The sequence below is a fragment of the Leucoraja erinacea genome, chromosome 4, assembly GCF_028641065.1.
Source record: "Leucoraja erinacea ecotype New England chromosome 4, Leri_hhj_1, whole genome shotgun sequence".
Classification (NCBI taxonomy): domain Eukaryota; kingdom Metazoa; phylum Chordata; class Chondrichthyes; order Rajiformes; family Rajidae; genus Leucoraja; species Leucoraja erinaceus.
The window spans coordinates 28,571,166-28,587,042 of NC_073380.1; the positions used below are offsets into that span (position 1 = coordinate 28,571,166).

Genomic DNA, 15,877 nt, shown 5'->3' on the forward strand with positions numbered 1-15,877 from the left:
GAAGAGGGAAAGGCCAGGGTTCAAGCAGTTCTTGATTGTGTTGGCTGTTTTCCCAAGGCAGCATGAAGCTTACATGCAAACAACTGGGAAAGGCTGATTTGTGTGACTGGGCCATGACCACTTCTGCAGTTTTCTCAAGTTCAAGTTCGCATTTATTGTCACTTAACAAATTAAGGTACAGTGAAATTTGAGTTTGACTGCAGTCCTGAGCAGAGTACTTGCCATACTGTCATGCCTGCTGATATGATGTTCTTTTTTGTTCATCAGTGGAAATTGGCATGAGCCATTGGGAATAATCCTACCATAGTTTTCATTGAGTTAAAATCCCTATAGCGCATCATCCATGCCAACCATGGTGCCTATTTTTGCTAATCTCATATGCCCAAATTAGGCCCATGCTCTTTCCAAGCCAAGTAGCTGTTGAAATGCTTTTTAAATGATTTAGAGGTGATTTACCAGGATGTTTCTGAGATGTAGCATTTCAGCTACAAGGAGAAAGTGGAGAGGCTGGTTTTGTTTCCTTTTGAGCTGCGAATGCTGAAAGGGTGACTTGAGATATAAAATGGAGGGATTGTGAGAAACCTTCCCCTCAGCAGACGTGTCAATGTGCAGGGGGTGTAGGCTTAACGTAAGGGGTAGGAGATTTAAAGGGGATTTGAAGAAGAGTTTATTCACCCAGAAAGTGACTGAAACCTGCCAATCACTGTGTGAGGAAGTGGAGGAGGCAGGATCTTTCACAATATTTTAAGTACTGAAATAAGCATAAGAAACAGCATGTTACAGAAGGCTCTCGGTTGAATGGTGGTAATTGGGTTAACCTGGAGGTACTTGATGACCAGTGGTGACATGGTGGTCATTTCTGCCTTCAGACTGTTTTGGGATGCAGCCAAGTAATTTTTGACATGGTACATGATTTAAAAATAGGTTAGTGCTTATGTAGCATTGTTCAGCTCCTTTCGATGTGTTGTAATGTACTCTACAGCAAATTATGTACTTTGGAATTGCAATCACTATTGAAATGTGGAAATTGCAGGAGCCAGTTTGCTCCAAGCAAGTTCCCAAAGTATTACATTATTCTGGCTGGATGTCTATGACCAGTGGTGTTCTGCAGTGACCTGTGCTGGGATTTCTGTTTGTGTTCTTGGATGTACATGTAGATGGGTTGATTCGTAAGTTTGCAGAAGACACCAAAATTGATGGAGATACGAACAGTGTGGAAGTCTGTCAAAGAGTACAGCATGATATAGATATTGGCAGGGAAATTGCAGGTGGATTTTGATCTGAGCAAGTGTGATGAGTTGCACTCTGAGAGGTTGAATCCAAGGAGCAAGATCCTTAACAGCATTGATATAAAGAGGATTTTGAGGTTCACGTCTTATCTTCCTGAAAGTGGCACAACAAGAAGATAGAGTGGTAAAGGCAGTGTATGGTATGCTTGCCTTCATTGATCGCGACATACAGTTTAAGAGCCAGGAAGTCATGTTGCAGCTTTTTTAAATGTTTGTTAGTCTGCTTTTTGGAGTGTTGTGTGCAGGTCTGCTCACCCCTTTACAGGAAGGACGAGCAGGTTTTGAAGAGATTTACAGGAATGCTGCCTGGATTAGAGGGTATGGGGTTGGACAAACAATTCCAAATAATAATTGGAAAATAATTCCAGCCCTGAAAAGGACCAAAGGGATAGTTTGTAAACTTTATAATTATTGTTGTGTTACTCACGATGCTGTTTTTGACAAGAGCAATATCCATTTTTGACATGACTACTGCTGTAATTGGAGGACATCCTAAACACAGGAAATATTGTTGACACTTTGCAGGTCAAGAATTGCATGTGGGAAAAACAATGGAGTCAGCTTCTCAGATCAAAGATGGAAGATGAAGTTACTCAAGCATCCTTTAGATATCATTGGAGCAATGTAGACGTGCAAAGATGGGGTCAGAATGAGTGGGGACTGGATTAACAAAACAGACTAGTACAGGTGTACAACCTTTTATCCAAAAGCCTTGGGACCAGACACTTTTCGTAATTCGGAATTTTTCGGCTTTCGGATTGGAAGATTTTTAGCGTAGATTTTAACGGCTGGCTCAGTGGTAGAGTGCTCGGCTCATATTCGCAAGGTCGCGAATTTGCGCCTCGATCCCAGCAGTTACTCGATCGTGAGTTTGAGTCTTCAATGTAGTTTTTTCTTGCAGAATAGGAGAGAATAGGGAGGGTTAGGCTGGGATCATTCTCTGCGAGATAATCTTAGTGCGGGAGACAAGTATAGGAGAGGTGTACTGACTGTGTGGGCAGAACTTTGGAAGCGATTGCCCACCATTCTCAAAAGCCGCTGTGTCTCCCTGTCCCTCCAACTCCAGAGGAATCCGCTCCCCGATGGGCCGCTATGGCGACAAGTGGCAGTTTGCCCACAGCCCGAGCTGCGCCACCCCAAGAACAAGACGTACCTTACACACCATCAGCTTCTGCCCCTACGGGGAGCGTGTTCCTCTGGAGTTGGAGCGGGGCTGGGCTGGAGTTGTTGATCTGGGATCTCCGTGCTTGCAGTGGGCCTGGGGGTCGGTGTCCCGATGAGGGGACGCAGCTCGGGCTGTGGGCGAACTGCCACTTGTCGCCGTTGCGGCCCATCGGGGAGCGGCTTCTTGTGGTCCTGATGTCTTCGGCCACCCCCTTGTACAGGAGCTGAGACTGGGAACTGTACCGCCCTTGCAGGTGAGCAGGAGAGTGGGGTTGTTTGCAGTTGCAGAGGGAGACGTCAGGACCAACAGGAACCCACTCCCCGATGGGCCGCTACAGCGACAAGTGGCAGTTCGCCCACAGCCCGAGCTGCGCCCCCTCATCCGCAACCCGGGTTCCTCTGGAGTTGGAACGGGGCTGGGCTAGAGTTGCTGCTGGCTGTGAGTCTCCGGGATCTCCGTGTTTGCAGTCGGTGTCCCGTTGGTCCTGACGTCTCTGGCTACCCCACTGGACAGGAGCTGAGACTGTGAACTGTACTGCCCTTGCCCCCTCCCTCTGCAACTGCAAACAACCCCACTTTCCTGCTCACCTGCAAGGGCGGTACAGTTCCCAATCTCAGCTCCTGTACAGGGGGGTGGCCGGAGACGTCACAGCCCGAGCTGCGCCCCCTCATCTGCAACCCCAAGAACAAGACGTACCTTGCACACCATCAGCTTCTGTCCCTACGGGAAGCATGTTCCTCTGGAGTTGGAACGGGGCTGGGCTGCTGCTGGCTGAGGGTCTCTGGGATCTCCGTGCTTGCCGTGGGCCTGGGGGTCGGTGTCCCGATGGTCCTGACGTCTCCGGTGACTGGCATTGTATGCTGGCATCGCCGACGTGAAGACAGTGCAAAGCCCCCGCGCCGGTGCAATGGGCGGGGAACTGGAGAGGGGAGATAAGGGGTCACGCACATGGCCAGGAAGCAGAGGGGTGTAGGTGGGGTGAAACTGAAGGGAGCGACAATCTGCTGCTGCCGGCCAGCTGAGTTAAAACGTTCCCACGCAAGACTCACGATACACTGTATCGTGAGTCTACCGTGGGAACTTTTTAACTCAGCGGGCAGGCAGCAGCAGATTGTCAATTATTAACCCTCCCGCACAATATACCCTCACCTCGTTTATGAATGGGGATTTAGTTCCCCTTTCTTCGAGGACCGACCGGAGGTTCCGCTGTCACCTCTGCGGACCACCCTCGGTAAACGTCTTCAAGGACCTTTCTTCAAGGACTGAAAAAATGTCCGCTATTCAGAGCTTTTCGTTATTTGGATCTTCGGATGAAAGGTTGTGCACCTGTAGTTCATTATCATGTCAACTGTACTGCGATTTTGCAGAGTAGTCAGCCAATCTGTGTCTGATCTCTTGAATACAAAGGAGACCATGTACAGTAAGTAATCCACGGAATTGTCAAAGTTCCAAGTTAATTGCTTCAAGCAGGACTGTTCAAGCACTGAATGGTAAGAATAATGTTGGTGAAGATGGAAGAGTAAACCACAGAATCGTGGAAGGAATTGTCCCTTTAGCATGTTGAGAAGGGACTGCATATGTGGTGGTGAAAACTCAACATTACAGATTATGATCTGTGAACAGGGAGGCTGGTAAGGGGAAGAGGTGAGGTAAAGGAATCCTATCCTGTTAGGGGCCGGGGGAGATGAAAAGAGAGCTGAAATGAAAAATAGAGGATACAGAGTTGAGGCCATTTAAAACTGAGATGAAAATATTTTTCACGCAGAGTTGTGGAATTCTCTGCCTCAGAAGGCAGTGGAGGTCAATTCACTGGATACATTCAATAGAGAGTTAAATAGAGCTCTTCGAGCTAGCAGAATCAAGGGATTTGGGGAGAAGGCAGGAACGGGGTACTGATTGTGGATGATCAGCCATGATCACATTGAATGGCGGTGCTGGCTCGAAGGGCCGAATGACCTACTCCTGCACTTATTGTCTGTATCTATGAGACCATGGTAGGGCAAAGTCTTGATTGAAGAAAAAGGAACATATCTGAAAGGGAAAAGTAGACACAATGTTGGAGTAATTCAGCAAGACAGGTAGCATCCCTGGAGAGAAGAAATGGGTGATGTTTCGGGTCAAGTCCCTTATTCGGCATCAGTACAGACAGATACAAGGAAGACTAAGAAACTAGGAGAATTGAATAGTTGACCAGAGTTTTTTCCAAATAAGTATAGATTTTGCTTGCTAACATATTCTCTGAGATGGAGATAAATGTTAACAATAGACAATAGGTGCAGGAGTAGGCCGTTCGAGCTGGCACCACCATTCAATGTGATCATGGCTGATCATCCCCGTTCCTGCCTTCTCCCCATATCTCCTGACTCCGCTATCTTTAAGAGCCCTATCTAGCTCTCTCTTGAAAGTATCAAGAGAACATGCCTCCACCACCCTCTGAGGCAGAGAATTCCACACTCACAACTCTGAGAAAAAGAGTTTCCTCGTCTCACTCACTAACTAACTAAAATGTGAATAGTATGTATGACCATTTGAAAGGGGCTTAAAAGAAGTGAATAGTATAAATGCATTCATGGGTGGCTAGATAAGAATTCACAACTTGATTACAGTACCAATGGAGTAATTTGGTGTGGTGAGTCCATATTGGAATATGCGACATAAAGCTTTTCACTGTACCTTGGTACACGTGACAGTAACTGAACTGAAACACACAGAAGGTTGATGCATAAATGCAACAAGCTGTCAGAGGGAGTAGTGGTGGGAAATTCTGATATTTGAAATACATTTGGACATAGGGAGGTGGAAAATGTTAGCAGGGATAGGGCCAGACTCAGGTGAGTACTAGCTCGGTTAGGCAACTTGGTCAGCATGGACAATTAGAGTGTAACTAGAAGACACTTGATTAATGAAACAGAATATTTTTAAAATAAGTCTCTTTAATAAACAAGGCAAATAGAAAACTAGTGGCAGTAAAACACCATTATTGATCAAAAGAGACTAGGGTGCGAGATTTAGATTGGGACTAAATTATTTGGTAACAATTGTTGCATATAGAAGATGGCTATTTTTTGTACGCAAGGACAAAAGGAGGCTGAAGCTTGTAGAAAGTGTTCTTAACTGTTTACAGTAAAACTTTGATAATCCGCTCTACATCTATTTGTAATCCCTATGGTTTGATAACTGGCTCACCAGATGTTTCCGATGCTCCCTTGAAACTGACTGGGTCCCAGATCTCTGACTCCCTTTAACAGGGTTTGGGTATTGATAGGATTAGTCCATAAGATCTCTCAGTTTAGCCTCAGCAGAGATCCGAGTGCTGGTTTTGTTGAAGTTTTACTGCAATGATGTTTGGTGCTATTCTTCTGATTGTAATTGGCCATTTGTGTGCATACATCAATGATAATTATTTAGAGTCCAATATTTGTGAGATTTCTTCCAATTTGATTCACCCAATCTATATGTAGATTGAAGTCGCCCATTATAACTGTTTTACCGTTGTTGTATGCATTTCTAATTTCCTGTTTGATGCCATCCTCAACTCCACTACTACTGTTAGGTGGCCTGTACACAACTCCCACTGGCGTTTTCTGCCCCTTAGTGTTTCGCAGCTCTACCCATATCGATTCCACCTCCTCCAAGCTAATGTCCTTCCTTTCTATTGTGTTAATCTCCTCTCTAACCCCATCTCTTTTTCCTTTCTGTCTATCCCTCCTGAATATTGAATATCTCTGGATGTTCAGCTCCCAGCCTTGGTCACCCTGGAGCCATGTCTCCGTGATCCCAACTATATCATATTCATTAATAACTATCTGCACATTCAACTCATCCACCTTATTACGAATACTCCTTGCATTGAGACACAAAGCCTTCAGGCTTGTTTTTACAACACTCTTACCCCTTATGCAATTATGTTGAAAAGTGGCCCTTTTTGATTTTTGCCCTGGATTTGTCTGCCTGCCACTTTTACTTTTCACCTTGCTACCTATTGCTTCTACCCTCATTTTATACCCCTCTGTCTCTCTGCTCACACATTTAAGAAACCCACCACCTCTTATTCTCTGTTTATTATCTTTTTCTTCTTTCTCCACTACATGTTGGGCCTGGGTGCTTCCCTTCTCTGCCTCCTGCCTCACACACTGTCTACTAGCTTTCTCTATTTGAGTCCCTCCCCCCAACCGTTCTAGTTTAAAGTCTCCCCAGTAGCCTTTGCAAATCTCCCCTCCAGGATATTGGTGCCCCTCGGGTTCAAGTGCAACCCGTCCTTTTTGTACAGGTCACACCTTCCCCAAAAGAAAAAATGATCCAGAAACTCGAATCCCTGCCCTCTGCACCAGTCCTTCTGTCACGCATTTATCCTCCACCTCGCTCCATTCCTACTCTCACTGTCGCGTGGCATAGGCAGTAATCCTGAGATTGTTACCTTTGCGGTCCTTCTCCTTAACTCTGGACCTCTTCTCTTTTTCTACCTATGTCATTGGTGCCTATATGTACCACGACCTCGGGCTCCTCTCCCTCCCATTTCAGGATATCTTGAACACGTTCAGACATATCCCAGACCCACCAGGGAGGCAAACTACCATCCGGGTCTCCTGACTGCGTCCACAGAATGGCCTATCTGACCCTCTAACTATAGAGTCCCCTATTACTATTGCCCTCCTCTTCTTTTCCCTACCCTTCTGAGCAACAGGGCCGGTCTCTGTACCGGAGGCCCGGCCACTGTCGCTACCCCCAGGTAGGCTGCCCCCCCCAACCACATTTTTGTTTGGAAGTGGAAAGAAATAATAGAAATTGCATTCATTGCAACGTGTGAAAAGAGTTGAGATACTGTATTATAATTTTGCTGCATTTCATTCATTGCCACAGACAGATGTGGGGGCTGTCAGTGCGTATTTTTAAAGCAGAGGTTGACAGATTATTCATTAGAAAGGATGTCAAAGGTTATGGGGATAAGGCAGGAGAATGGGGTTAAGAGGGAAAGATGGATCAGCCACGATTGAATGGCGGAGTAGACTCGATGGGCCGCATTGCCTAATTCTGCCCCTAAGCCTTATGAACTCTGAACATTTATTTCCACACATGCGGAAAAATGTTGTTGAAAGTTTTTTGCATGTTTGCCTGCTTGACATTATTGCACTGTAAATATCACTTTTCTGGTAATGTAGGAGAAAAGTACCATCTGAAGCAATAATTCCCATGTATAAACAGTGGCAAACAAATTCAACTTGCCATTTTTTTCTGCTTGCAGGAAAGGTTGTCTACTTTTTTTGTAATCCAGGCAACAGTTTGCCATTTCACCTTGCATGAACTTCTTGCATCGACCTTTCCATCTTGTCCCTCCACCACCACCATCTTCAAATCCGAAGCTTTGGATTCACATATGGACATTAAGGATCAGAGCTTTTCAATTACTTTGAGTGGAGATGATTGAGTTTGCAGTTTATTTTCTATTGCACCCTGGTGTTTTGAAACTTTCTCCACCAGGCATGAGGTGGATCCCAGAAATAAATCTACAGTAGATATTGTTCTGTAATGTTAGTGATACTTTGTACTATTCATTAACCTTAATCATGGGAATGTGCTGAACATAAATTAACCACTTGAACAGTGCTGGAAATGAAGATTTGGTGTGAATTCAATTGGATACGTGTTCAAATTTATTGCCATATGCACTAGTTCAATAGGGTACAGGTACAATGAAAAATTTTGCTTGCAGCATCACAGGCACAGACTAGGACAAAAGGAAATTATACACAAATCACATACAATTCAAAAAGAATGAAGACTACAAAAAAAATACATTAGTGCAAAAACATAATTAGAGAACAAACCCCATCCACAGTAGTGCAAGAGGTGCATTGAAAAAAAATTGAAAGGCTTCCCTCCATGCCCTAAGAAATATGGTGAATGGGCTTCCTTTTGATGAATTGGGGAATGCAAGCACAGTACTAAACTTAAAATGAACAAATGGAACATTAACAGTCTGGTAATTATATGAAAAACAGTAAAAGTGTTACACCATGAGGCATGATTCGGAGTTTCTTTGATCGGACATACAAATTTATCGTTGTGTATAAGACATTGCACTGGCAGGAGGAGCATGCCTTTTAAATTAGATAAGGGTAATTGACGAATGCTGTTGAAGTAGATAATCCTTATTTATGTTGGGCAGTGTCGTAACTTGATGCATATTTTTGACAACTTTTTTGCTGGTTGCAGACTCTTCTATATTTTACACTTTTTAATAGTTGGTAAATGTTACTTTTGTAAAGGACATTTAAATTTTACTGAGAGAAAACAGCTTTTTTTAAAGCACGTTCTAGATTTTGAATTGCAATTTAAACGAGGAGCAATCTCCAACTGGTTAGAAGGACTATGGGCAGAAAATGAAGTTCAATGATATTTGGCAAAAGGATTAGAGGAGAGATGAGAACATCTCGTGGCAAGTTATAATTTGGAATGCTCATAAAAGGATGATAGCAGCAAATTCACTTTCAAAAGGGAATTGGATGTATAACTTTAATTTAGTTTAGTCGGAAACATGCCCTTGGACCCACCGAGACCGCGCCGAGCAGCGATCCTCACATATTAACACTATCCACACACACTGGGAACAATTTATACATACACCAAGCCAATTAACCTCTTTGGAGTGTGGGAGGAAACCGAAGATCTCGGAGAAAACCCACATGGTCACGGGGAGAACGCACAAACTCCGTACAGCGGCACCCGTAGTCGAGATTGAACCCGAGTCAATAACAATAGGTGCCGGAGTAGGGCATTTGGCCCTTCGAGCCTGCACCGCCATTCACTGTGATCATGGCTGATCATCCACAATCAGTACCCCGTTCCTGCCTACTCCCCATATCCCTTGACTCCACTATCTCTCAGAGCTCTATCTAACTCTCTCTTGAAAGCATCTACAGAATTGGCCTCCACAGCCTTCTGAGGCAGAGAATTCCACAGATTCACAATTCTGGATGAAAAGGTTTTTCCTCATCTCCGTTCTAAATGGCTTACCCCTTATTCTTAAACTATGCCTCTACTCCCCCATCATTGGGAACATGTTTCCTGCCTCTAGTGCGTCCAATCCCTAAATGATCTTATATGTTTCAATAAGACTCCCTCTCATCCTTCTAATTTCTAGTGTATACAAGCCCAGTCTCAACATATGACAGCGGTGGAAGATTGCAACCTTCACGTGGTCCACCCTGTTTCGACGAATGCAATCAACCCAGCGTGCACAATCAAATAAGATCAAATAGAACAAGTTGTCCTACAACTTTAGGCTATGCACGTCATACGCAAGAAGAAGAAGAACATATGACAGTCCTGCCATCCCGGAAATTACGCTGCACTCCCTCAATAGCAAGAATATCCTTCCTCAAATTTGGAGTCCAAAACTGCACACAATACTCCAGGTGTGGTTTCACTAGGGCCCTGTACAACTGCAGAAGGACTCTTTACTCCTATACTCAACTCTTCTCCAACGCTGTAAGCGCTGTGAGGCAGCAACTCAACCGTTGTGCCACCGTGCTGCCCATACCTTTAAGGGATGCATGAGTTCAGGAGAGATACTTTGGTAAAATAAAACAGAAATTGAATAATTTAAATAGGTCTGACTAAGACCAGGCACATTGGCTTGCAAGACTTCAATTTATGCTCTAAGAATTGTTTTTGAAATTGCTCTTTATTACAGCCATTATATAACACTTGATTATAATTGAATCGTGCAGCATGGAAATGAACCTATCAGACAAAAATATACATAATGCCATTTTAGTTCACCTACAGTAATTCCATTTCCCTGCATTAGTGCCGTGTCTATTAAGTGTTTGCTTAAAGGTCTTGTAAATGTACTAATATCAAATTCCGCTACCTTCTTTGGCAGCATGTTCAAGATCAACTACTGTGTTTTTTAAATAATCTTACCCCTCATATCTTCTTTTAAACTCCTTCCTCTCATCTTAAACCATGTCCTTGTGTTTTGGATAGCCCTGCATGCCAATGAGAATTGACATTCGAATCTCAGCTGCTTCCACTCCAGGGAAACAAACCTGGTGTATCCAGTATTTTCCCCATAACTAAATTCCTCCATTGTAGGCAGCTTCCTGGTGAATCTCCTCTACACTCTCCAGCACAATCTCATCCTTTCTCAAATGTGGCAACTCCAAGAGTGCTCTAACTCTTAAGTTTCAGGGAACAATGGACTTGGACCCCAAGTTCTTTAACACTTTTTGAATCCCTGCCATTGTATGTCCTATCTCTATCTGTCTACCAAAAATGCAATATCTCACCAGTTTAGATTCTTCACCCAATTTTTCATTTAATCTACAGCGTAATGTAGCCTTGGAGAACTTTCCTCGCTATTTATAATTCCAATTTTTGAATCATCCGTAAATTTCCTAATCATTCATTCTACGTTGATATTCAAGTTGTTAGCGTGCATCACCAACAGCGATGGTCTCAGTATGGATTCCTACAGTATATCACCAGTCAAAGGCATCCAATCAGAAAAACATGCTTCCACCGCTACCCTGCTTCCTATCACCAAGCCAGTTTTGAATCCAGTTAGCTTGGTTGTCTTGTGTGCCTTAAGCTTTTGGATCATCCTACTATGTAGGATTTTGCCAAATGCCTTGCATAGTCCATATAGACAATGGATGTTGTACTCCTTTCATCTTCTATCTTACTTCTGTAAAAATAAACTAGATGCTTCTCCATTTTCAAATGTAAATAAATCCTTTCTCTTTAGGATTGTTACCAATAATTGCCCGGCAATTAGCTTGTCGTTACATAACACACACTAGCTTGTCGTTACATGACTTGGCGAAAGATCAAAAACCTCAAATAAAGATACACTACAGACTATCTTCCAGTCTTCTGACACCTCATCTGTCGCTAAGAGGGATACAAAAAAAAACGCTCAGTAGCCTCGTTTTCTCTGGGAGAAATGTATCCACTCTGGGGATTTATCCACTCTTATGAGTTCCAACACAAACCTTTGTAATCCTGACTCAAGACTATCGAGGTATCCTGACCTGAACTCTGTCCACCATAACTTTGTCTTTGAATACAGATAAGATTGTCTCAGTAAGAATTCAAGTTTAGTCTTGTCGAGAGCACAAGAAATGTTGTTAACCATGATTAATATGTGCAAGCTCTTTTTAATTCTCATACAATTTCATTTCTCATCTAGATCCATCGTCCCCAACACCACCAGTGCAGACACTATCAACTTTTAAACCTCCTATTAGACCCGATTTTGGCACAATGGGTCGACCAATCAAGCTTCAGGCCAATTTCTTTGAAGTGGACATTCCAAAAATTGAAATCTATCATTATGATATTGATATAAAGCCAGACAAATGCCCAAGAAGAGTAAACAGGTAATGTGAAATAAAGTTGCTTTCTTTTCAAATTAAATTTAACAAGTTTCCTGAAATATTGATGAATTTGTTAGCTAATAAATTGGTGACAAGAGGGGAAATATCAATGATTCAATGATACTTTATTCTCACATGTATCTAGGTACAGTGAAATGCTTTGTTTAGCATACAACCCAGTAATATTGTGTAGGAGACCTCACCTAGGCAGTACACAAGTGTCACAACATTTCCGGCGTGCACAAAATTACAAAATATATTGTATATATTATATCCTTGGACAGTCAGTTGATTTTTAGACAATATAATTAGAAAATAGTTTGTTTATGGGGGGAAGAAACAGAGCTAAACTATTGCAACTTTCTCTTATAATTTTGCTAGAAAATGTAGTGAGTGGAAGACAGTTTAAAACAAATTATGTATTAAATCATTAATATTCCAGAGCTACATTCTGGCTTTGAGACACTCAATGCTAACGTAAGTTTCAAACATTAACTTCCAAAACTTTTGTTTCAGAAATCTTGTTCAAATTGATACTTGGAACTTTAGACAAAAGATATACTGGGCCAAATCATTTTGCTTATCACACTATCATTACAGAAATAAATTAAAATGTTATAAAAATGCCATGTAATCATCTGACAACAGAAAATGCCACATTTAATAAATCTTTCCAGGTGCAATTACATAGCAGTGTGAAGGGACCAAATTTAAAGTAGTTTATGGTTGTGTTCAGAATTTGTAAATTTGAATTGGGGATAATTTTGGAACTTTTTTATTTGTAGAGAAATTGTTGAACACATGGTTCAACATTTTAAAAATCAGATATTTGGCGACAGAAAACCAGTGTTTGATGGAAGAAAGAACCTCTACACTGCTATGCCTCTTCCTATAGGGCGAGACAGGGTGAGTACAATTGCCATAGCTTCCACTAAATGCTTTATGAAGTCAGTTTGAATGTTGTCTTTCTTTATCTGGTTGTTTGAAAGATAGAGCATGTTGGCTTTCTACGGTGACAATATTGAAAATATAGTTTACATAGTTGGAAAATGGGAGCTTTAAAGCTAGTAAGATTTGCGAATGCACTGTTATGAATTGAATACAAATCTGTACAAAAATGCTTGAATTCTGAACGTAGTGTAAAAACAAACTACATCCCTCTGTTTTTAAAATATGTAAATTTGAGAACTTATTTGCATCCAGATATATATAGTACTTAATGTGATTTGAAATCTAAGGTAGAACTTGCGAGATAGCAATAGCACAGGTTATGAGTTAAGTGTATGCATAATTTTATCTGTAATATATTAGCATTTATTATTATTTATTCCAGAGAATTATGCTTTGTTTAGCCTACAGTTTTCTGAAGAAAAAAAAACCCCGATCATCTATCTCTGACCCAGCTACATTATGTAAAGATATTTATGCTTCCATGTCAAGGTAGCTACATACACCTTTTAGTAAACACTGCAATATGAATTATAGAGCGGAGCATGGAGTTTGGCCAAAGTGAATAACTTAGGACAATTTGGACATTGCAAAGCTTATATTTTTGTTGTCGAGAGACTGAAGATATTTTAGCTATTCCATGATTGACACCAGTCTCAGCAAAGAACTTTGGCTGGAGTAATTGTTGGTGATGGCTCCCATGTACACCTGGATAATATTAGACAATGTGCATAGCAATTGTTTTTGCTCCATAATATAATTTGCCAACATGTTCCACCTTAGCTTGCGTTGCTCCTTTTACCCTTCTTTCCAAAGTAAAAAATCCCCAAATATAATCATGGTAAGACAGCAGCAAAAATAAATGTGTGGCTTTCAGCAGATTTCACAAAATAATTTGCACTGAATTATTACCATGAAATTAGAAGTGTCACTGTGTACAGATTTAGGGTTAACATAGCTGAGGCATAGCATAGTGTCAGCCATTCCAACAATTTGCAGTAAATATACTTGATGGAGTAAAATGTTCCCGTATTTCATATGAGCGTAATATAGAATAGAATAGAATAGAATAGTTTCTTTATTGTCATTGTAACATGAACCATGTACAACAAAATTTAAAAATGTCAGCCAGTCAGTGCACCATTCAAACATTTCTAAAAGCTAACGATACATACAAGGTAAAATATTAAAAAAAGATAAACAACTAAAATAAATATCATGAAATTAGCACACATAAACACCCAACCCTACATCCTCTGTCGATTTCACAGTGTACCACAGTCCCTTAGTATGTATCGCCCCAGCGTTCCTTGGCGACTACATTTAGTGCCTTTATAGCAGTGGGGTAAAAACTGTTTTTAAGTCTGTTTGTCCTTGTCCTTGTAGATCTGTACCGTCTGCCTGACGGCAACAGTTCAAACAGGGAGTGTCCAGGGTGGGAAATGTCCTTTATAATACTCTGGGATTTTTTGATGCAGCGAGAACTGTGTAAGTCCTCCAAGGTAAGGAGAGGGCAGCCGACAATCCTCTGGGCATTGTCAATGGCCCTCTGGAGCGCTTTCCTCTGAGCCGCTGTGCAGCTGGTGTACCATACGCATACACAGTATGTTAGGATGCTCTCAATGGAGCACCGATAAAAGGACAGCAGCAGTCTCTGAGTGATGTTATTCTTCCTGAGCACCCTCAGGAAGTGCAGTCTCTGCTGGACCTTTTTCAGCAGCGCAGAGGTGTTCACACTCCACGTCAGGTCCTCCTCAATATGGATTCCCAGGAAGCGGAAATCCGCCACCCTCTCCACACAGTCCCCTCTGATAATTAATGGTACCATGGCCGTTTTATTCTTCCTGAAGTCTATTATTATTTCCTTTGTCTTTAAGGTGTTGAGGAGCAGGTTATTTTCTCCACACCACACTGTCAGCTGCTCCGCCTCATCCCGGTAGCCGTACTCGTCCCCCCCCCCCCCATACTAATTATACTAAATTGGATTGTAAGCCGAATAAGATAACATGACGGGTGGGAAACAGCAGCTGAAGATTTGGCTCCCAGTGATGGTTCAGTGAAATTTAATGATAAATTCAACAATTAAAATTGGAGAATTACAAGTTTGTGGTGAAAAAAAGGGGGTGCTGTTCACATGTTACAGTTTTCCACGCTTTGTTGATCAATTGTTCACTACTATTCATTGGTTTGTCAAACAATTTTGTATTTCTACTCTTGCATTATCAATTTACTCCTGATTGTGAAAATTCTGTGCAGATGTAATCTCAATATGTGCTGTGACTAATGCTTAAGTATTTTTATTTACCCATAAGATATGGGTGGTGTCTCTTGATGTACTGATTTCTGTTTTAATATTTTGTTTTATTTTTAAATAGGTGGAGCTTGAGGTGACTTTACCAGGCGAAGGAAAGGATAGAATTTTTAAGGTGGTGATAAAATGGGTGGCATGTGTCAGCCTCCAAGCCTTGCATGATGCACTTTCAGGTCGACTCCCAGCAATTCCTTTTGAATCTATTCAAGCACTGGATGTTGTGATGAGACATCTACCATCCATGAGGTGAGGAAAAACATCTGTGACTTAAAATGGCATTTAGTAGATATGCTTGCATACATTTCTGCACGTTAAAGGAAATCAGTAACACTGCAGGAATGGGCTATTGTAACGATTGATCACTTTTGAAGTTTTTTGATCCATGCTACATTCTCACATATTTAAATCTCAAGATCCCTTCAAGTTTTGAGGGATATGGACCAAGTGCAGGCAGGTGTGACGAGTGTAGCTGGGACATGTTGGCCGGTGTGGGCAAGTTGGGCCGAAGGGCTTGTCTCCACACTATCACTCTATGATTCTATGACTCAAATTTTAAAAAGCAAGTCATTAAAATTGTTTCAAGGATTACACCATGGCCTGTAAGAATGGAAATATTAATGCAAGAGGTGCATATTTGGGTGGGGTGGGGGGACACACTGGGAGGTGCGGATGCTAAAGCCTTTCTGCATTCTTTGGATCTGTTGACTCTGTCCCGTTAGCTGCCTGGAAAGTTAGTACAAGCCATTTTGGTCAAGGACATGACAGACAGACTCTATTGTAGGAA

General features: G+C 42.0%; 1 protein-coding gene across 1 annotated transcript in view; it reads left to right on the forward strand.

The window, feature by feature from the left end:
• LOC129696225 (protein argonaute-2) overlaps nucleotides 1-15,877 on the forward strand; it is a 79,983-nt gene that overhangs the window by 5,508 nt on the left and 58,598 nt on the right. Inside the window, exons 2-4 of the mRNA XM_055633904.1 lie at nucleotides 11,648-11,837; nucleotides 12,620-12,740; nucleotides 15,158-15,339. Coding sequence (XP_055489879.1) covers nucleotides 11,648-11,837; nucleotides 12,620-12,740; nucleotides 15,158-15,339 — 493 coding nt within the window. The remainder of the gene's footprint in view (nucleotides 1-11,647; nucleotides 11,838-12,619; nucleotides 12,741-15,157; nucleotides 15,340-15,877) is intronic.